Source organism: Xyrauchen texanus, chromosome 19, assembly GCF_025860055.1.
Source record: "Xyrauchen texanus isolate HMW12.3.18 chromosome 19, RBS_HiC_50CHRs, whole genome shotgun sequence".
Lineage (NCBI taxonomy): Eukaryota > Metazoa > Chordata > Actinopteri > Cypriniformes > Catostomidae > Xyrauchen > Xyrauchen texanus.
In genome coordinates this window covers 19,083,818-19,106,686 of record NC_068294.1, presented here as the reverse complement: position 1 = coordinate 19,106,686, position 22,869 = coordinate 19,083,818, and the positions used below count along the sequence as shown (strand labels likewise).

The following is a 22,869-nucleotide window of genomic DNA, read 5'->3' as shown; positions in this document are numbered from 1 at the left end:
CTGGTTATATAGTAGAGAAGTAGGCACATTGTGGGCTAGTATTTTGTGTCAAGCTTAGTGTCATCTTGTACTTACACTGACACCTAGCAGCTTGGATGAAGCATCTTTTAAAATCACAATTTTTTTGTTTCAGATGCCATTGTAGATATTTAGTATACACAGTCATCCATGATTACTTTAATCAATGAGTGATAGTGTCAAATAACAGGACAGTTAATAAGATTGAGCGAGTAGTATTCAGCTGGTCATGTGATTGTAACATGGCAGCCCCCATGTGTAGACCCTCTCCATGTAGAATAAAACAGCTTTTATAAGGCAACTGATATGACTGGAGTCTTCATTTTAATGTGAACGATTTCCTACATATTTTGCTAATTACAATTCATGTCTTTAAGGAGTTAAACTTTTTTAATGAAGAAAAAAAATGACTGAGTGCACCTTTAAGTGTGCAAAAGCTATACAAGCTTCCAAAACAGGACTTAACAGCTAATGGCACATAACTGCTGTAATATATGACGGCTTAAGTGTGGATCTTAAATTTTTGCATTAGGATTGGTGTGGATGGCCCGTTTGGAACTGCCAGTGAGGATGTGTTTGATTATGAGGTTAGCATGCTGGTGGGTGCTGGGATTGGAGTGACCCCATTTGCCTCTATCCTAAAGTCCATTTGGTACAAGTTTAAAGACTCCAACCCCAAACTACGAACCAAGAGGGTAAGAATTTGTGGTATTTGTCAAATAGGGAAGTTAGGTACTAGTGTTCCTCAGAATGATCACAAAGCTTGATGTTTCTTTGAAGTCAGTTTCCTCTTCATTTATGACTCTTGGGTTTAGATTTACTTCTACTGGTTGTGTAGAGAGACACACGCCTTTGAGTGGTTTGCAGATCTTCTACAGGTCCTTGAGAAGGAAATGGAGGAGAGAAGAATGAAGGACTTCCTCACATATAAACTCTACCTTACCGGCTGGGACCAGAGCCATGTATGTGCATTAAAACCTGTTGGGATTTGAAAAGCAGTTTGATCTCAATTGAAAGAGAAGTTGTGTTGAAGGATATGTTGCATGTTACAGAAATATCTAATGTTGTGTTAACAGGCAGACCATGTAATGGTGCATTTTGATAAGGATACAGATATCATCACTGGCCTAAAGCAGAAGACTCACTATGGCCGACCAAACTGGGATAAGGAATTTGAGGATGTTCGGAGAGAGAATCCCTCGTAAGTTTGACATTTCTAAATATGTTATTGTTTCCTCAGGATAGGGATTTTTTAATAATATAGTCAGTTCATATTTGTACTTGCTTTGCTGATATTTTCACTGGCCCAACCAAAAAATAAATTATATTTAAGTTAGAAATTAAACATCTAGTTTTCTTGACTAAAATAGATTTTAATTTGCTAAAAAAATAAAAAAGGAAATTAGCAAATTATGTAGCAATAATGCAAATCCATAACAGCTATAAATTCATACACTCACTACTGCTGGAAAAGGATGGCACACAATAATTTGTTTTATCATTTTAAACCAATTCTAACTGATGTTTCCAAGACTATCACAATTATTCTCACAATTTAAAAAAAAACTTTCAAGGGATAGTTCACCCAAAAATGAACTCACCCAAGATGCCAAGATGTTTTTGACTTTCTTTCATCTGCACAAAGATTTTTAGAATAATATCTCAACTCTGTAGGTCCTTACAATGCAAGTGAATGGGTCCCAAAATTTTGAAGCCAAAATGAAAGTCAGCATAAACATAATCCATAAAACTCCAGTGGTTAAATCCATATCTTCTGAAGTAATATGATATGCGTGTGTGAGAAACAGATCAATATTTAAGTCCCTTTTCTTTTTTTTTTTTTTCATAAATCACCTTTCACACCCTTCTTTTTTTGTTTTTGGTGGTTCACATTGGTTGTGAATATCAGCACCTACATTACATTAATTAATTTGGTAGACACTTTTATCCAAAGGGACTTACAAAAGAGATCTAATACATCATTAGCGATTTATCTTAAGGAGAGATCAGTATGAAATGTGCTGCATTAAAAAGTTTCATTAGCATCAGAATAGTAGTATCCTTTGTGCAACAAGATATATATATATATATATATATATATATATATATATATATATATATATATATATATATATATATATATATATATATATATACACAGTATATAATAATTATAATTGTTTTTTGAGTCCATGGTTAAGTGCTCATGTCTGCTTCCTGGATGGAGTTGGGAAGGTCATTACACCAACGAGGTACAGTGAAACCAAATGTCCGGGAAAGTGATTTGGGTCCTCTGTGATGGTACAAGGTACCGCTCATTAGCTGACTGTAGGGTTCTGGTGGGAATGTAGCTCTGCAGAAATTATTTTTGGTATGATGGAGCAGACGCAGTGACTGTTCTGTATGCCAGCATCAGAGCCTTGAATTTGATACATGCATCAACTGGCAGCCAGTAAAGGGAGACAAGGAGTGGTGTGACATGCCCTCTCTTTGGTTTGTTGTGCTGTTGTATTCTGGATCATTTTCAGGGGCCTAATTGCACATGCAGGAAGGCCTGCAATGAGAGTGTTATAGTAATCCAGTCCAGTTATGACAAGTGACTGAACAAGAAGTTGTGTGGCATGTTCAGAGAGGAATGGTCTTATTTTCCTGATATTGTACAGTGTAAATCTACACCATTTACTGACCCACTGGGCAGGGTGGAGAAAAAGGACTTAAATATTAACCTTTTTCTCATCCACACCTATCACATCGCTTATTAAAATATGGATTCCGATTGGCTTTTTGGAGCTTCAACATTTTGGTACCAATTCACTTTCATTATGAGGACCTACAGTGCATTCAGAAAGTAATCAGACCCCTTCACTTTTTTCTCATTTTGTTACAATGCAGCCTTATACAACATTTTTAAATATTTTATTTTTATATCAATTTACACTCTATACCCCATTATGACAAAGCAAAAACCAGATTCTTGATAGCTTTGCATTTTATTAATAAGAAAAATGAAATATCACATTGACATAAGTATTCAGACACTTTGCTATGACAATTGAAATTTAGCTCAGGTGCATCCCATTTCTCTGGATCATCTTTTCTACACTCTGATTTGTTTCCACCTGTGGCAAATTCAATTGATTGGTCATGATTTGGAAAGGCACACACCTATCTATATTAAGTCTAACAGCAGAAAATGCTAATCAGAGCAAAAACCATGCCATGAGGTCAAAGGAACTGCCTGCAGAGCTCAGAGGCACAGATCTGGGGAAGACTACAAAAAAGTTTGTCTGCATTGAAGGTTCCCAAGAGCACGGTGGCATCCATAATTATTAAATGGAAGTTTGGAACAACTAGGACACTTCCTAGAGCTGGCTGCCCGGCCAAACTGAGCATTTGGGAAAGAAGGGCTTTGGTAAGAGATGTGACAAAAAACCCGGTGGTTACTCTGGGTTTGAGCTCCAGAGCTCATGTGTGGAGATGGGAGACACTTGCAGAAAGACAACCATCACTGCAACACTCCACGAATCTGGGCTTTATGGCAGAGTGGCCAGAGAGTAGCTTCTGCTCAGTGCAAGACACATAAAAAAAGCACCTAATGGACTCTCAAGATTGTGAAAAACAAGATTAAACTGTTTGGCCTCAATTTCAAGCATCTGGTGTGGAGGAAACCAGGCACCGCTCATCACCTGCGCATTACCATCCCAACGGTGAAGCATGGTGGTTGTAGAATCATACTGTGGGGTGTTTTTCAGCGGCAGGGACTGGAGGACTGGTCAGGGTTGAAGGAAAGCTGAACGCAGCAAAATACAGAGATCCTTAATGAAAATCTGGTCCAGAGCGCTCAGGACCTCTGGGCTGAAGGTTCACCTTCCAACAGGACAATGACCCCAAGCACACAGCCAAGAAAATGTAAGAGTGGCTTAGGGACAACTCTGTGAATGTCACTGAGTGGCCCAGCCAGAGCCCAGACTTGAACCCAATCGAACATCTCTGGAGAGACCTGAAAATGGCTGTGCACCGACAGTCCCCATTCAACGTGACAGCTTGAGAGGATCTTAAGAGAAGAATGGCAGAAAATCCTCAAATCAAGGTGTGCAAAGCTTGTCGCATCATACGCAAAAAGACTTGAGGCTGTTATAGCTTCCAAAAGTGCTTCAACTAAATACTGGTTTAAGGGTCTGAATACTTATGTCAATGTGATATTTCAGTTTTTTCCTTTTAATAAATTTGCAGAGTAATCAAAAATCAGTTTTTGCTTTGTCATTATGGGGTATGGAGTGTAAACTGATGTGAATTTTATTTAAGCATTTTAGCATAACGCTTCAACATAAATTGTGAAACAAATGAAGGGGTCTGAATACACTGTACATTCTTAATTTGTGTTCTGCAGAAGAAAGTAAGTCAAACATCCGGGATGACATGAGTGAGTTTGGTGAACTATCCCTTTAAGGTTGCTAAGCATAAATAAATGTTTTATATAATCAACTAATGACAATGCAGCACTGGCACAATAGGGCAAGTGTAACAGTCAACCAAAATAACTACAATGCTACATTTTATTTTTAATATCTACAGGTCAGTGGTTGGGACATTCCTGTGTGGCCCAGTAGCATTAGCGAAGGTCTTGGAGAAGAAATGTGTGAAATATTCTGATGTGGATCCACGGAGGACCAAGTTTTACTTTAACAAAGAGAACTTTTGAGGAATGCCTTTGCAAGAATCCTGAATCACTTTGTATGGTGCTCTTCTGCCGTGTCAGTGCCATGATTTAGAACTGAATTGCCACATCTCAAATCTTCTTGTTTAAATAACTCTTTGTTTGAGAATATAAGCTTGCACACACAAATAGACACGCTACTTCCTGACAAGTGAACAAATTGTCTGAAGGAAAAAAAGTCTAATAATTGTATTTTTTTATCGAGGAGTTCCTGGTAAGGAATGAATCACTATGATTCAAGGAAATTACACCTACACCTGAATAGTGACTCAAATTAGGATGCCTGAAAGTTTCTAAAGGCAGTGAAGAGTTGGAAAGTTTCCTCTTTGTGAGAGCTTAGAAAGGAACTGTAGTATTTCTCCAGAACTATGCAATGTCATTATCTTTGGCTAGTCACTTGGTTGTAATCTTTCAACAAATCAAATTTTATACAGGAACAGAATAGCCTAAAGTGTACATTGTATATCATATATTCCTACATATTGCTGAAGTAATATATCAGGGCAGGAATTAAAACATCTGCAATAATAAAAATTTCTAGTTGTTTTTCAAAATCCAGATGTTTATTTTTTTTTTTGTTTTGCGGTAAATTGCAAACCACAACTACTTCAAATAAAAGGAATACCACAATAAAAAATAAAAAAACAACTAACAACAAAAAGTTACAGTTGTGGAAATCCTGCAGACCAATACAAAAGTAGTCAAGGGATGGTTGTCCAATTGTATGTGCAAATTCCTGCAAACATGCAGAGGAGTTGTAGAGTCAGTTTATTCACACTTGACCTTTCAGAGATCAACCACTTAAGAAAAACCATGTTTCACTTTGACACAGAGCCTGTAATTCTCATAATAAGCTGTTTTAGGATGGACACTAAATAAACTCACAGTAAGTGTTGTCCTCAAGGTGCACCTGCCGTCTTCTGAATCTGCTCCTTCAATATGAGAATACTCTGCCTCTGTTCTGGTGGCAGCATGGCGATCTGTTCTGGGGTCAACTGCAGGACTTGCATGATTAGGGCAGCCTGGGAATGTGGAAACGCATCACAAAGTTTACCCTTATAATGTGTAACAATCAAAAGATCCCAATTAATGAGTGATTAACAAAACATGCCAACAGCAACAGGTAAGGCTGGAATATCTGGTCAGTGAAGCTAATGTCAAGCACTGAAAGGATGCAATGATCTGTGTACATATGCAATGTGTGGTTAAGGAGGTTTTTAGGAAACTTTTTAAGAATGCTTGGTAGTGATGAAATCATGGTCACTGGTAGTTTCACTTGCAGGAAGATCAAGCTGTATTGATACCTCTCAACCCATCTAGTAGAGAGCAGAAAAAACTGAAGCACCTACCTTCTCATGGTCTTGCGATGAGACATCAGGGGCAGGACCCTGATAAAATGTGTAAATGGCATCATTACAACAGCATCCAAAATAGACAAACTATATATTGACTACACCATCTGAACTGATCAGATGACAATCTGCTAAATGAAAGCATAAAAACTCATCACGGAAACTGCTAAACTGGGCTGAGTTTTATCTTACTGGTCTCGCTGCTGAAGGTGCACTTTGTCCCATGGTGTGGGGAGGGGGACCCTGCATTCCACCTGCCACAGGAACCCTCTGACCAGTTATCGGACCACGAGCATCAACAGCCCGTGGATCACGACCTTGAGGAATAAGAATTGAGAAAGTAAATAAAGCACATGTGTCCTTGTGTCCCTCACCTGAGAGTTACAACACTAAAGAGTGAAACTACTAATGCAGCCATTTGTTTCAAGGACCTCTAGGCTCCATGGGTTGGCCACGCTGTTCATTAATAGGCCCTCTAGGTTCTCCCATCATGGGTCCTCCTCTCATGTCGTGAGGGCCTCGCATGTCTGGGGGCGCCATGTGCATGGGCGGCCCCTGGTGTTGTGGAGGGCCTCCAATATAACCACGCCTAGTAAACAATTTCTGAATGTTAAACAATTATATAAGGGCAAACACAATGCAGAAATGCTAAGAATACACTTTTCTCAGAGTTATTACAAGAATACAAATTATTAAAAACAATTAAATTACACTAAAGGAAATACTTTAAGAACAGCTGGGTCTGTCTCAAATGTAATGTTTTGGGATGAATTACCCTGGCTCCACCACATCACTGACCAATGATCCACCTCGTGGGTCATTTGGGCCATCACCAAGGAGGCCTCTGGGTGGGATACCTTGAGGGCCTGATGGGGCCCCGCGCATTGGGGCCCGTGGGTCTCCTATTGGCACTGTGAAAAGAAAAGGTGCGGTTATATGAAAACTCAAATATATAAAAGGTTGGCACAATTTCTCTGAGCGATGCTAACAGAAAATAATTTCATTCAATGAATATTCCGGGTTCAATACAAGTTAAGATAAATCAACTGCATTCGTGTCATAATGTTGATTACCACAAAATAATTATTTCCACTCGTCCCTCCTTTTCTTTAAAGTAAGCAAAAATTGAGGTTACAATGAGGCACTTACAAAGGAAGTGAATGAGGAGAGTATTTGGATTGTTTAAAGACAGAAATTTGAAGATTATAATTTTATAAAAGCATTCACTTCCATTGTAAATGCCTCACTGGAACCCAGATTTTTGCCACTTTTTTAAGAAATGGAGGGGCAAATCATAATTATTTTTGTGTTAATCAATATTATACCACAAATGCTTCCGATTGAGCTTAACTTGTATTGTACCTGTAATATTTATTTAATGGAATTTACTTTCTGAAATAGTTCATAGTACATTCCCTCAGAATAGGTTTTGCACTTAAAAAAAGTTTTCATCCCTTCAGAAAATTAACCTTGGTTTTATTACAGTTACCATATTTGTAGTAAAACCATAGTAATACAGAAAAACCAAAATTATGGGAATGAATCATTTCATCGTTCTGCCAAAAAAAGATCATGGTTACTACACTTTTATTATAGGAACACCATAACACCAGTTTTTAAAATGATTGTTTCCACCATGGTTTTACTAGAGTACAACTGTAACCATGATGTAGGAACCATTTTTGTGGAAAGATTGTATGCACCACAAATTAACCATAGTGTTACTATAGTAAAACAAACCATGTTTTATGGCAGAATGATTATATTACAAAAGTTTTGGTTTTCCTGTATTATTACAATGGTTTCACCACAAATATCATGGTTAAAATATAATTAATGTGGTAAAACCATGGTAAATTGTATACTTTAAGTACAAATAACACAAAAATACAATAGTTAATGTATTAAAACCATGGTAAATTTTGTGATAGCTATGGTCTTATTAAAAATACCATAGTTCCACTATGGTTACGGTTGTAAAACCATGTTTAATTTCCAGAAGGATAAGTAGATAAAGCTATTGCGTGTGAAACCAAAACTATTTTAAGAAAATAAACACCCTCCATGTTCTCTAAGGTGCATCATAAGAGGGGAAAAAAAACAAGACTAAACAAGTCAAAGTGCATCACACAAACATCATTTCAAAACCAGTACGTGTCCCATTATGCAACCAAATACCATGGTGAATAATGTTACATTGTCACCCACATATTTGCGGGTTTGACACGGTTATGTAAACCCAGACATTTCCTGGAGTGTCAAGGAAATGAGACTTCAGATCAACATCTCTACAAAGTAAACTCAATAACACTATATTCTGCTTCACTGGCACATTCCATTAGGTAACAAGGCTGCTTTTGGTTGTGTTGCAACAAAAGGTTAAAAAAAGAAGTGTGCTTCAGAGGTAATTTGGTCAACACAGGTAATTTGGTCAACACATCACAAACACAGACACAATCAAATCTGGCAGGACACACCTAACAACTCTTCCACAATATTTTTATTAATCGATTACTGCTTTGAACTTTGCTTTTTACTCTGTTTTGGGTCATTCCTTTGAACTGCTGGTTCACCAGTTTAATTTTCACTCTCGCTCTCTCTCTGACTCATATAGTCCCCCCAGAAAAGTACTGTTTTCAAACTAGTGTCAAAACAACTTTGTAAGACAATGAGCAGTCCACAGTCAGCCCTGTTCTAAACTAACCAGAATACATCCATGATACCTTGAGACCGCTCGATAGCAGCCTGCCCAGCTGCTCCAACAGGAGAGTCCTGGAGGTTTCCTGTGTCAGCATTAAGTGAAAGAAAGGAGAGAACTGAGACAGCGCAAAAGAGCACTTACGGAAATTGCCCATGGATGGTCCATTGATGCATGTACCGATGTTAATGGACATAGGGTAAGAGTGATTGTCGATATGGGTTTTTTCATTGATCAATGCAGATAATGATATCTAAAGATCTAGGAGGCAGACGGCTGAGAAAATGCTGAATTATATAAATAGAATTTTAAAAAGGAATGTTCCAGGTTTAACAGCATTTTGTTACCACAAACAAATAATTTTGACTTACAATGGAAGTAAGGAGTGGTGGTGGCGTAGTGGGCTAAAGCACATAACTGTTAATCAGAAGGTCACTGGTTCGACCTCACAGTCACCACCATTGTGTCCTTGAGCAAGGCACTTAACTCCAGGTTGCTCCAGGGGAATTGTCCATGTAATGTGTGCACTGAAAGTCACTTTTATCTTTTTGAAACAGTGTGTATTAATACATTTTTTCTCCCCAATGTGGAATGCCCAATTCCCAATGTGCTCCAAGTCCTCATGGTGGCATAGTGACTCGCCTCAATCCAGGTGGTGGAGGAAGAATCTCATTTGCCTAGTCTAAGAAAGTCAACCCGTGCATCTTATCACGTGGCTTGTTGAGCGTTACCGCAGAGACGTAGCACGTGTGGAGGCTTCGTGCTATTCTCAGCGGCATCCACGTACAACTTACCATGCGCCCCACCGAGAGCGGAAACCACATTATAGCGACCACGAGGAGGTTACCCCACGAGGAGGTTACCCCACGTGACCCTACCCTCCCTACCAACCGGGCCAATCTGGTTGCTTGGGAGACCTGGCTGGAGTTACTCAGCACACCCTGGATTCGAACTCGCGACTACTGGTGGTAGTCAGTGTCTTTACTCGCTGAGCTACCCAGGCCCCCGAAACAGTGTGTATTTTAATGTTTATGGACACACCCAATTCACTTCCACTGTAACTGCCTTGCTGCAACTGCAAAATTGTTTTTTTAAATACACGACGGACAGAACAAAATTATTTTTTGTGGTAATGCTGCAAATCGGATGTACCATAAATTGTACTTATTTACTCTAAATTCACAAAAATTATCACAAAAATTATTTTAAAACAGAAAATGTACATTACCCAACCAAGTTGAGAAACCTGAAACAAGGGGGAACTACCACTTGTATATCCCTTTGGCAGGTTATCAGTAAGAGGCACTGTAATTAGCTGATGCAGATTTTTTTACAATGGCCAAATATAAGCAGATTATTCCATCTGACAAATATATTAGTCCATCACTAGTTAAGGTGAATGAAAATGTAATGCTCATTTATCTAAAGTGCAGCTTGCACTATTTCAGCAGATCTAATGGCCAATGCTGCACACAAGTGGACAGGTTTGGTAAATGCATTAAGGACCTAATAAAGGAAACATGCTGTGAGCTGTTACAATGACTGTAAGTAAACAACCATTACAGATAAATTCCTCTAAAATGTTTAACCTGAAAGAAAAGAAAGCAAATAGAAAAGCCGATTTTATGCCTGATCCCAGATCATCTCTGAACTAACAATACGACTTATAAATTCCGCAATGGTTAAAAACAAATAACACCACTGATGCCATGGGGAAACAAAATGTATAGCTAATGATAAAGCTAAGCATAAAAGTCACAATAGATGGAGGTATATGAACATACACATAGCTATAAATGAACATGATGTTTTATCTGCCAAAATGAGTACCTGGTCCTCTATCCATGGGCACAGGGCCTCCTGGGGGGATCCCTATCTGAGGCTGCATCCCACCTGTAAAGAGGGGACCAGATGAAAACAGCTATGGCTCTGTACAAAGATACATAAACACAGAAGTAATACAGGGTCAGCTGAGCTTACCAGCTGGTCCCATTGGTCCCTGTCCTGGCATTGGTACGGGTCCTCCACCACCCATCTGTGGAGGCTGCATCATTTGAGGGGCTCCATTTACATGCATACCTTGCTATGAGTCACAGAAGAAGATACATTAGCACAGTGCAGAGACAGCTCTACAGTGAACATGCCATCAACGGTCCTTCAATATCCACCATAAGCTTTGTCCACAAAAAGACTATAATAAATCTTTGCCAACCAGTCCAAAAGTTTACATACACAACAAATGATGATAACCATAATAAAATAATGCATTAAATCCCATTTTAAGGAACATTAAATAAATAAACAGGCATCACAAGAAAAACGTGTTTACATGATTTACGTTCTTGATGTCAAAACAAATCCAGTTGGACATATAAACATTGAATAAGCTGACAAAGTGCTGCAAAAGGGGCTGTTCACACCAAAGGCGTAATTGCATTAATCTAGGCTGTTTTTCAATTGCTAGACAGACGTCTTTGGCCCATTGAGTTACACAACGCTTTTTTTTTTAGCATCTCACACATGAGCGCCACTTTTTTTAAAGTAAAAAACAAAATGTGTCTCAAGATACCTGCATTCTGTTCTATTTGTTGCGCTGCATGTAGCTTTTTTTAACACAAGAACGTGTTCGGTCTGAACAGCCCCAAAAGCGTTTACATGAATCGATTGGGTTTTGTCTAAACACATGCTCAAAAACCCAAGGATCACAAATAAATAAACATTATGAATTAAATGTAAATCCTGGGATAAAGCATGACCGTGTATGTGGAATGCAAGGTTGAGAGGTGTAGTACCGACCATTGGTTGAGGCTGAGAGACAGAGAGGTTGGGCTGAGGCAGCGGCTGGTTAGCTACTAGAACCGGCCCGGGCTGAGGGTTTGGGTTTATGGGCGCAACCACTGGTGGCCGGTGGAGCATTTTCTGAATGAGTGAGGGATACATTTTCACTTGATTACTTTTTTGATTTATTATTAATGACATATCAAACAATTGTTCAAATAAACGGTGTTTCATTTTCAGGACTTCTACGAGCCAAACTAACACTATTAGGCCAAATAATACAAAATAGGACAAAGCAATACAAAAGAACTGCAAACTCTCTGCATGCCAAATATCAATGCTGTTGGAAAGTATCATCACTTCCCAACTACAGTGGCAAGAAAAAGTATGTGAACCCTTACATTAATGTATAAATTTGTCTTTAAATCTGGGGTCTCATTTATAAAGATGTTCGTATAATTATCTTAAAACGTGAGCGTATGACAGTTCCCTAAATATTCCTACAAATTATTTATAAAACATCCGTACACACAAAGTTATGTTCCTAAATGCATCACACTTTATAAATCATCTTAAACTTATGCACACATGAACGAGCGCATGGACTCAAATATCCTAATATGGTGAGACAGAATACAATAAAAGCACATGCGCAAGATATTTATTTTGTTTATTAAATGTTTTTGTGCAGTTGGCAAGGTTTTCTAAAAAAGTGGGGTTTCTGCCCATATAATGTAGCCTATTCAAACAACTCATCAGTTATTCATTTTCATTATCACTTTTACATACAATAAAATCTGCAGTGTCTTCGTGGCAATACGTTCTGCATAAAATGTGCGTTTTTTCTGCGGTTCTCTACTGCTCGCTCTTGCCATTAAATCACACTGCATTTTTATTTATGTCCTCAACAACAGTAGACAAGAGACTGAAGGATAAATTGATGAAGGGAAGTTTTAAATATGAGACTGTACTTTCAATCAGCATAGGCTATAGATTTAGCTATGTTTTAAGGACTGTAAACTATTTGGCTCCTTCTCGCACCAAAATGTGCTGGATATAGCCTATTACATACCGTGTATTACACCTGCCTGTTAACTCCTAGGTCTTACAATGTACTTATGGAAACGTGCAGATAGGGCTATAAAAACATATATTGTTACAGTGGATATCTAAAATAAAGCATTTCACATACAGTTGAAGTCAGAAATTTACATACACTTAGGTTGAAGTCATTAAAACTAATTTAACCACTTAATATTTAACCATTTAATATTAGTAAACTATAATTTTGGCAAGTCGTTTAGGACATCATCTTTGTGCATGACACGAGTCATTTTCCCAACAATTGTTTACAGACAGATTGTTTCACTTTTAATTGACTATGTCACAATTCCAGTGGGTCAGAAGTTTACAAGTTAACTTTGCCTTTAAGCAGCTTTGAAAATTCCAGAAAATGATGTCATGCCTTCAGACAATTAGCTTTTGATAGGAGGTGTACCTGTGGATGTATTTTAAGTTCTAACTTCAAACTCAGTGCCTCGTTGCTTGAAATCATGGTAAAATCAAAAGAAATCAGCCAAGACCTCAGAAAAAGAAATTGTGGACCTCCACAAGTCCGGCTCATCCTTGGGAGCAATTTCCATATGCCTGAAGGTACCACATTCATCTTTACTAACAATAGTACGAAAGTATAAAGACCATGGAACCATGCAGCCATCGCTCAGAATGGAGATGCATTTAGTCTCAGAGATGAACGTAGTTTGGTGCGAAAAGTGCCAATCAATCCCAGAACAACAGCAAAGGACCTGGTGAAGATGTTGGAGGAAACAGGTAGACAAGTATCTATATCCACAGTAAAACAAGTCCTATATCGAAATAACCTGAAAGGCTGCTCAGCAAGGAAGAAGCCACTGCTCCACAACCACCATAAAAAAAGCCAGATTACAGTTTGCAAGTGCACATGGGGACAAAAATCTTACTTTTTGGAGAAATGTCCTCTGGTCTGATGAAACAAAAATGTAACCGTTTCGCCAATATGACCATCATTATGTTTGGAGAAAAAAGGGTGAGGCTTGCAAGAAGTACATCATCCCAACTGTGACGCATGGGGGTGGAAGCATCATGTTGTGGGGGTGCTTTGCTGCAGGATGGACTGGTGCACTTCACAAAATAGATGGCATCATGAAAAAATAAAATTATGTGGATATATTGAAGCAACATATCAAGACATCAGCCAGGAAGTTAAAGCTTGGTCGCAAATGTGTCTTCCAAATGGACAATGACTCCAAGCATACCTCCAAATTTGTGACAAAATGGCTTAAGGAAAACAAAGTGAAGGTATTAGAGTGGCCATCACAAACCTCAATCTGATAGAACATTTGTGGGCAAAAATGAAATAGCGTGTGAGGGCAAGAAGGCCAACAAGCCTGACTCAGTTACACCAGTTCTGTCTGGAGGAATGGGCCAAAATTCCAGCAACTTATTGTGAGAAGCTTGAGGAAGGCTACCCAAAACCTTTGACCCAACTTAAACAATTTAAAGGCAATGCTACCAAATAATAAAGTGTACATAAATTTCTGACCCACTGGGAATGTGATGAAATAAATAATTCTCTCTACTATTAATTTGACATTTCACGTTCTTAAAGTAGTGATCCTAACTGACATAAGATAGGGAATGTTTTCTACGATTAAATGTCAGGAACTGTGAAAACCTGTATTTAACTGTGATTGGCTAAGGTGTATGTAAACTTCTGGGTTCAACTGTACATAAGCTAAATAAAACCACATGCTGGCTCATTTGAATATTTCTGTTCACATAAACATGCTAAATTGTTTATTAATAAATTGAGTCAGCCACTGACAATTCGTATTTGCATCACTTAAAATAAAAAAATATAATCAGTTGATTTTCACATCAGTTTCTGCCTTTATAAATCCTGATTTGTTCCTCATTTTTGATATAGGATCAAATACATGTCATTTAGAATAAAATCTGATTGTATATACATTTTATACATGAGCTCCCTGGTTTGGTTTGATCTTCATCTAAGTTACAATAATGAACAGACACAATCTGTTTTAACTAATAACACAAATTATTGTGTTGATCTTGAACATATTGAATACATAATTCAAGCATTCACAGTATAGGTTAGAAAATGTATGTGAACCCCTAGGCAAATTATGTCAACAAAAGCTAATTAGAGTCATGAGTTGGCAAACCTGGCATCCAATTAAAGAAACTGGATTGGAGGTGTGGGTTAGAGATATTTTGGCTTATAAAAAGCACTCAAACATTGAGTTTTCTATTCACAAGAAGCATCAGCAGACTTTGACCATGCCTCGCAAAAACATATCTCAGAAGACCTAGGATCAAGAATTGTTGCTTTGCATATAGCTGGAAAGGGTTACAGTTATCTTGAAGAGCTTAGATATTCATCTGTCCACAGTCAAACAAACTGTCTATAAATGATGATTTAATACTGTGGCTACTCTCCCTAGAAGTGATCGTCCAGCCAATATGACCCAAAGGGCACAATGCAGAATGCTCAATGAGCTAAAAAATAACCCAAAAAGACAGCTAAAGACCTGAAGGAATCATTGGAACTGGTAACATCTCTGTTCATGAGTCTACTATACGGAAAACATGAAACGGGTATGGTTTCCATGGCAAGACACCATGAAGGAAGCTGCTACTTTCCAACAAAAAACATTACTACATGCCTGAAGTTTGCCAAAGACCACTTTGACACTCCAAAATGCTGCTGGGAAAATGTTTTGCGGACTCGTGAAACTAAGGTTCAATTGTTTGGGAAGAACACGCAGCACTACGTATGGCATACAAAGGGCACTGCATACCAACATTAAAAAAACCTTAATCTCATCACAACAGTTAAGTAAGGTGGAGGAAGCATCAAGATTTGGGGCTGCTTTGCTGCTCCGGGTCCTGGACCACTTGCCATCATCAAGGGTAAAATTAATTCCCAATTTTTCATGATATCCTACAGGATAACATCAGGGTGGCTGTGCACCAGCTGAAGCTTTGTAGAAGTTGAGTGATGCAGTAGGACAATGACCCTAAACATTGAAGTAAATCGACTACAGAATGGCTTTTTTAAAAGAAAATCCACCTTTTTGAGTGGCCCAGACAGAGCCCAGACCTTAACCCACTATAGATGCTGTGGAATGACTTTCAGAGAGCCATTCACACCAGACATCCTAAGAATATTTCTGAGCTGAAGCAGTTTTGGAAGGAAGAATGGTCCAAAATTCCTTCTGAATGTTGTGCAGGTCTAATCTACAGCTACCAGGAATGCTTGGTTGAGGTTATTGCTGCCAAAAGAGGACCAGTTATTAAATCTAAGGGTTCACTTTTTCCACAGCACCGTGAATGTTTAATGGGATGTGTTCAATAAAGACATGAAAGATTATACATGTATGCGTGTGTTATCTTAAGCACATTGTGTTTGTTTATACTTGTGACTGATGAAGATGAGATCACATTGTATGACAAATGCAGACACCAGCTAATTCCAAAGGGTTCACATACTTTTTCATGCCACTGTATATTTGAGAAGTCTATAACTTACAGTGGCTAGCTACACTCTTACCAGATGATGCTAATTAACAGGTATAGAATACATTTTATTTTTTGCTTAGTGATAGTAATTTACATGTAAGGCAGACATGCACAGATGCAGTGCAAATTGGCTGATATTTACATCATCTCCAGACTTCTTTACAGGTTGCAGCCACTAATGTTGGTGTCTTTTAGTGACAGTATGCAACCTATGAGTTATAATCCACCAAATTGATATGTGTCTGTTACCCACCATGGCTCATTTCAAACCCTACATCATTATTAAATACAGGGCCATTAAACGGTTCTCAATCTATTACATTCATGTACTAAGAAAGTTGCTCTTCTACTTGTGCATTCCCTTAACTGCATTTAATGATCTTACCAGGGCAATTTCAGGGTCCACAATCCTCATGACAACCTGAGCCTGCAGCAAGGCGTAGGCTAGCTGAGGGTTCTGCAAGAGCATGTTCCTGGCTTCTTGGGGACTGTTTTGCACGCAAAGCTGTACGAGAAAATAATAAGAAAAATCGAACTATTATTTCTATTAAGAAATCAGCTACTGAGCACAATACAATTACTAGCTAGATTTTTGGTTACAAATTAAGCATCCATTGGTACCAAAATTGGGTCTTAAAATCAACAATCCCCTGCAATCACCTTCATCTGTTTCATGAGCTCAAACATCTGCTCAGGGGGCAGGCTGGCCACAGCTCTGCTGATAGACTCTGGAGCTTCTTCTGGTGTGCAGCCATCTCCATAAGGGGACTCAATAATTGGAGCACCGGTACCCAAACCTGTGGAAATAGACATTCATGTCGCACAAAATACCAGAAGCCATCGCTATACTCAGAATCAGCTACATGTTGGCTTGTATATGTCACATTTCAAAACATAAACTTACTTTTGAGCTCCTCTTTATTCTTCTCACTAGCAGCGTTGTCAACACGGAGGGCTCTACCGCTGAATTCTCTGCTGTTCAAGTTGCGCATGGCACTGAGGGCCGTCTCTTGATCCTGGTACTCACAGAAGCCATACCCTTTTGGCTTTCCAGTTTCTCTGTCATACACCAACCTGCAAGAAGTATTTCACAAGATCAGCACTAGGTTTCCTCTTGTTCAGGGGTTTTCTACCTTTACAGACCAAGGGAAGAAAAATCTATATGTTTTATATATTTTCTGCATGAACTTCTGGTTGAAACCCCTGACTTTAGGCAATAACAGCATGTTGCTTCAATCATTTCTGCTCATTACCTAAAACTGACGACAAGTCCAACCTCTGAGAAGATGTCTTTTAGCTGTTCCTCAGTAGCCTCATATGGGATGTTTCCCACTGTTACCAAAAGACAAAACAATGGAAAAATAAGGGACACAATATTTTGCAGTGTTTCACTGTTAAAGCATTAACTCTAAAGCTTTCTCTGGCTTACTAGTGATAATCAACTACTATTTGCATCCATCCAAAGCTAAACTTGCAACTAACTAACTAACAAACTACAACGAAGAGGGACAACTATGAACATATCAAGTTTATAGTTGCAGCAAACTAGTTAATGATTATACAGAGGAGAACAATTTTATTGTAAACACAATCTTATGAGCCACTGTACACTAATTTGGCTGTCTAGCAAATTTAGAACTTCATGCAGCCAGATAACGATGTTATATCACGTTAGATCCGAGTTGTAGTTGTTACAACCTGCAGTTTAGAGGGTTTAGCTTAGCAGCTAATGAAACACAACATTACAGTCCAAGAAACAAACTAAACAAAATATATTCACTCATACCGAAGACTGAACGTAAAGAGCGGTCCACGGCAGGGTCTCTTCCAGCAGCAGCGGCCGCAGCAAGAGCTAAATTCGCCATATCTTTAATGATAAAGTTTCAGCTAACACAGGCAGCAGCACACACATACACCGCTGTGAAGTCAGAGACCGTGTGGAGAAGATCAAGATGGCGTTTACACGAACTGTACAATAACATTTCAAAATAAATGTCCCATCAGGCTCAAAATACAGTTGTTACCAGAGGGTGTCGCTCGCGCGAGCGCCAGTGTATTTCAGATGTCAAAGTAAAACTTTTAACCGATAAACCATTGTCTAACAAGAGGGATTGCCGTATACCTGACGAATAGAACATAAAATAATTAACTAAAGCTTTCTTCAGCCAAATAACAAAGAACAATCCATCAATGTGCACTTTCACAGTTAACTCAGGATGGACTTCGAAGACACTAGTCATTAATATTACAGTTCATACAAAATCCTTTAGTTTAAACATTGGCCATCAACATCTACTCAGTTTACTAATTAAAAGCATGTCTTGTATTACACAGATATAACTAATAATATTCATCTAGCAATAATATTGTCTTTTAAGCCATATGATAGTGTGGGTGAGAAACATCATTATTTAAAAAAATAAATAATAATAATTCCTTTAACTTTCCACTTTCACATTCTTTCACATTTTGAGTGTTGTGTTCGTTTTTCTGTCGCCATTGGCTTACTCACAAGTGGCCTAAAGACAAATATGTTATTATGGCATTACATGTTAATCAATTAAACCATAAAATGAGGACTTTAAGACATTGCTGCTTCATTAGAGTATGATTGTCTTTAAAGCTGCTTTGAAACAACGAATGTTGAGAAAAGCGCTAAACAAATAAAAAGGAATTGACTTGACTTAACTTGAATATTTTCCCTGACTATTTCAAATGTTCTGTTTTGTGTAAAAACATAGCGATGCCCAATTCATCAAAGAATCACTAATTGAGTTAACAACACGGTCTGAATCGATTCGCGGTTCAGTGAGTCATTGAATAGTTAGTTTGGAGTGGTTTTTCACTAAGTAAAACAGTAACGGCATAAATCTTTTGCAAAAGTAAAGTGACATTCTGTAAACAAATATGCGTGTTAACATAATTTTATTTTGATAAACTATTCAAACAATTTTACAACGTTATTGTTGCCATGACAACTTAATGCTGCAAACCCTAAAACGACCATAAAAAAACATAAAAAATTTTACAGCTAAAAACTGGACACAATTGGATAGTTTTAAAAGAACAATTAATGTTACTGCTTTTATAAAATTAAACAACCGTTTAACCCTCAAAAATTGGCCCCATTCACTTTCATTGTAAGTGGCTCACTGTAACATCGATTTTCCCTTTTTTAAAGAAAATGTGTGACAAGTTTAAATACATTTTGTGGTAATCAACAATATGCCTCAAAAGCTAGCAATTGACCGTAACTTGTATTGAACCCTGATAATTCCTTTAAAATCAGGTTGAGAAGCCAAGCCAAGACTTCATGTACTCTGCTAAAACATTTTTTTAATGTTTTAGGTGAATGCTAAGTTTAGCGTATGGACATGGCATATTTCAATAGAAAAAGTATTATCTATGTGCCAGATTGTAGTACACATTTCTAAAGCTTGCACATAACAGTGTTTATGCCAGGCAAGGGTAAGCAATGACTGGCAATTGTCACAATGGTAATTTCTCATGACAGTAAGGCAATCAGAAAAAAGTGGGATTGTTGTTCAATTCTCATTCTATATTACCCTTATATTAATTACAAACAAAAGAATCTTACAGTAAACTTTCAGTGTCAGTTACTTTCAATTGCTGTCCGTCAACATTGCCATTGCATTTTACATAACATTTTTACCACACAAGTTCTGCAGCCTATATTTTGTTCTTTGTCATGCACTTATTGCACAGTGTGAATTGAAAAACAATTGAAAATTATTTATCACCCATGCTTTTAGTAATGCCAAAACTGGAAGATTGTCACTTGTTCTAGCAACTTTATACTGTAGACTGAATCTGGAGATCTTGTTTTTGGGCATCACTCAGCCTTTTAGAGTCCTATGTTTTTGTGTGAGGCTGTTTGAGTTCTTTTTGTTTAAGTGAATCAGTCGAAAGGTATTTTCTGAAGAAATTACATGAAGAGCATGTTCTTTTGTTGGTGTTTATTTGTTATTTACTGGCACTGCTTATCATTTATTCCTTCAGAACCTTGGACAGCTCCAACACTGACATAATTTTAGAAATAGCAATGATATGCAAGGCAATTTTTCTTTTGTCTTGCAGGAAACCTGTTAAATAAAGAAATCCTTATTCTAGTGCATTCCAAAATGTTGCACATCATCCATGCAGAAAGCCCAAATGAGAGCCAATTAATTGTCTTTTGGATGGCATTTGTTTTGCTCATCATTATGGTTAGTGGAAAACGTGATACTATGGTCGAATGATCACAACATAGCGGTAACCCTTACAAATGTAGATTAGAGAATCTTACCTCAAGAGGTGGTATTAGGAATCGGATTATTGTCTGGAAATTCTCATCATCATACATATTGACAACTCGATATTTAGCCCACAGTACATGAATGTGCGTTCAGGTATAGCCTACTTGGAATGTCGTAAGAACAAGGTAAACTATACAACGCATCTATAAGAAAATGTTAGCATTAGCTTCATGCCCATTTGCCAATATTGGGGGAAAAGAAATACATAAATATTGGTGCACAGGGGCCTCTGGGTAGCTCAGCAAGTATTGACGCTGACTACCACCCCTGGAGTTGTGAGATGAACCTTCGCCCCAGTCTGAGGGTCCAGAGTGCTCTGGAGCAGGTTTACATCAAGGATGTCTCTGTACATTGCTGCGTTCATCTTTCCCTCAATCCTGACTAGTCTCCCAGTTCCTGCCACTGAAAAACATCCCCACAGAATGATGCTGCCGCCACCATGCTTCACTGTAGGGATGTATTGGCCAGGTGATGAGTGGTGCCTGGTTTCCACCAGACATGACGCTTCCCATTCAGGCCAAAGAGTTCAACATTTCTTTCATCAGACCAGAGAATTTTGTTTCTCATGGTCTGAGAGTCCTTCAGGTGCCTTTTGGCAAACTCCAGGCAGGCTGTCATGTGTGGCTTCATATTGTCAGGTGTGGCTTCAGTCTGGCCACTCTACCATACAGGCCTGATTGGTGGAGTGCTGCAGAAATGATTGTTCTTCTGGAAGGTTCTCCTCTCTCCACAGAGAAATGCTGGAGCTCTGTCAGAGTGACCATCGGGTTCTTGGTCACCTCCCTGACTAAGGCCCTTCTCTCCCGATCGCTCAGTTTGGCCGGACGGCCAGCTCTTGGAAGAGTCCTGGTGGTTCCAAAATTCTTCCATTTACGGATGATGGAGGCCATTGTAGGCCTCATTGGGACCTTCAATGCTACAGAATTTTGTTGTTTTTTTTTTTTGTACCCTTCCCCAGATCTGTGCCTCGATACAATCCTGTCTCGGAGGTCTACAGACAATTCCTTAGCCTTCATGGTTTGGTTTGTGCTCTGACATTTACTGTTAAATGTGGGACCTGATATAGACAGGTGTGTGCCTTTCCAAATCATGTCCAATCAACTGAATTTACCACAGGTGGACTCCAATAAAGTTGTAGAAACATCTCAAGGATGATCAGTTGAAACAGGATGCACCTGAGCTCAAATTTGAGTGTCATGGCAAAGGCTGCGAATACTTATGTACATGATTGAACACTGATATTCCTGTCTTGCAGGAAATCTCGCACAGAGCGAGCAGTATGGCTAGTGGCATTGTCATGCTGGAGGGTCATGTCAGGATGAGCCTGCAGGAAGGGTATAACATGAGGGAGGAGGATGTCTTCCCTGTAACAATGACAACAAGCTCAGTCCGATGATGCTGTGACACACCGCCCCAGACCATGACGGACCCTCCACCTCCAAATCGATCCTGCTCCAGGGTACAGGCCTCGGTGTAGCGCTCATTCCTTCGATGATAAATGCGAGTCCGACCTTCACCCCTGGTGACACAAAACTCGTCAGTGAAGAGTACTTTTTGCCAGTCCTGTCTGGTCCAGGGAAGGTGGGTTTGTGCCCATAGACGACGTTGATGCCAGTGATGTCTGGTAAGCCATTACAGTACAGTGATGCCTTACAACAGGCCTACAAGCCCTCAGTCCAGCCTCTCTCCGCCTATTGCGGACAGTCTGAGCACTGATGGAGGGATTGTGCATTCCTGGTGTAACTTGAGCAGTTGTGGTTGCCATCCTGTACCTGTCCCACAGGTGTGATATTCGGATGTACTGATCCTGTGCAGGTGTTACACATGGTTTGCACGTTCACGCAGATGAGCAGGGACCCTGGGCATCTTTTTTTGTGTGTGTTTTTCAGAGTCAGTAGAAAGGTATCTTTAGTGTCCTCATTTTTTTTATAACTGTAACCAAATTGCCTGCAGTCTGTAAGCTGTTAGTGCCTTAACGACTGTTGCATACAGGTGCATATTCATTAAGTTCAATCAAGTTATTTGGAATTTTAAAAAATTATCTTTAAAATACAGTGTCCTGAAAAGATTTATTTATCTTTATTTTTTTGCTGAGTTTATATTGGTGCATTGCTCCAAGTACAGAGTGTGCATAGGGATGTGCATTCAGAATAAACGAGCGGATAATACATGATAATACATTGAAAAAATAACATTTTGTTCATTTAACCGCTATTGAAAGAGAGGCGACAATAGCACTGGGAAAAGTTGCATTAATTACAGTCTAGTGAGACAAATTGGCGATTCAATTTGTCTTAAAATTTGTGTTGCTGGGTTTAGCTACATTAAAAATAACAGTAGAGGTCGCACAAACATTATTCTTGACTTCGTCATTCTTCCCGCCGCTAGTAGGCTATATCGCCTACTCGC

At 38.7% G+C, this 22,869-nt stretch overlaps 2 protein-coding genes across 4 annotated transcripts; one reads left to right on the top strand and one right to left on the bottom strand.

The window, feature by feature from the left end:
* The first annotated feature begins 574 nt into the window (after positions 1 to 574).
* On the top strand, positions 575 to 5,257 carry LOC127660183 (cytochrome b-245 heavy chain-like). The gene is made up of 4 exons (XM_052150296.1): positions 575 to 713; positions 834 to 980; positions 1,095 to 1,219; positions 4,594 to 5,257. The coding sequence occupies exons 1-4, from the start codon at positions 612 to 614 to the stop codon at positions 4,718 to 4,720; spliced, it is 501 nt and encodes a 166-aa protein (XP_052006256.1). The 5' UTR covers positions 575 to 611; the 3' UTR covers positions 4,721 to 5,257.
* On the bottom strand, positions 707 to 18,076 carry LOC127660182 (cleavage stimulation factor subunit 2-like). Of its 3 annotated transcripts, none has more exons than XM_052150294.1 (15): positions 17,931 to 18,076; positions 17,398 to 17,476; positions 17,049 to 17,218; positions 16,805 to 16,941; positions 16,530 to 16,649; positions 11,582 to 11,704; positions 10,766 to 10,868; positions 10,616 to 10,678; positions 8,811 to 8,870; positions 6,863 to 6,998; positions 6,519 to 6,676; positions 6,280 to 6,404; positions 6,085 to 6,123; positions 5,621 to 5,757; positions 707 to 899 (listed from the first exon to the last, which is right to left on the bottom strand). In XM_052150294.1, exons 1-14 carry the CDS (start codon positions 18,007 to 18,009, stop codon positions 5,635 to 5,637), a joined length of 1,515 nt encoding a protein of 504 aa, XP_052006254.1. In that variant the 5' UTR covers positions 18,010 to 18,076; the 3' UTR covers positions 707 to 899; positions 5,621 to 5,634. The 3 variants fall into 3 exon arrangements, with proteins under 3 accessions (XP_052006254.1, XP_052006253.1, XP_052006255.1); XM_052150293.1 differs by lacking the exon at positions 707 to 899 and adding an exon at positions 5,293 to 5,471; XM_052150295.1 differs by lacking the exons at positions 707 to 899; positions 8,811 to 8,870 and adding an exon at positions 5,297 to 5,471.
* Between the last annotated feature and the right edge of the window lie 4,793 nt (positions 18,077 to 22,869).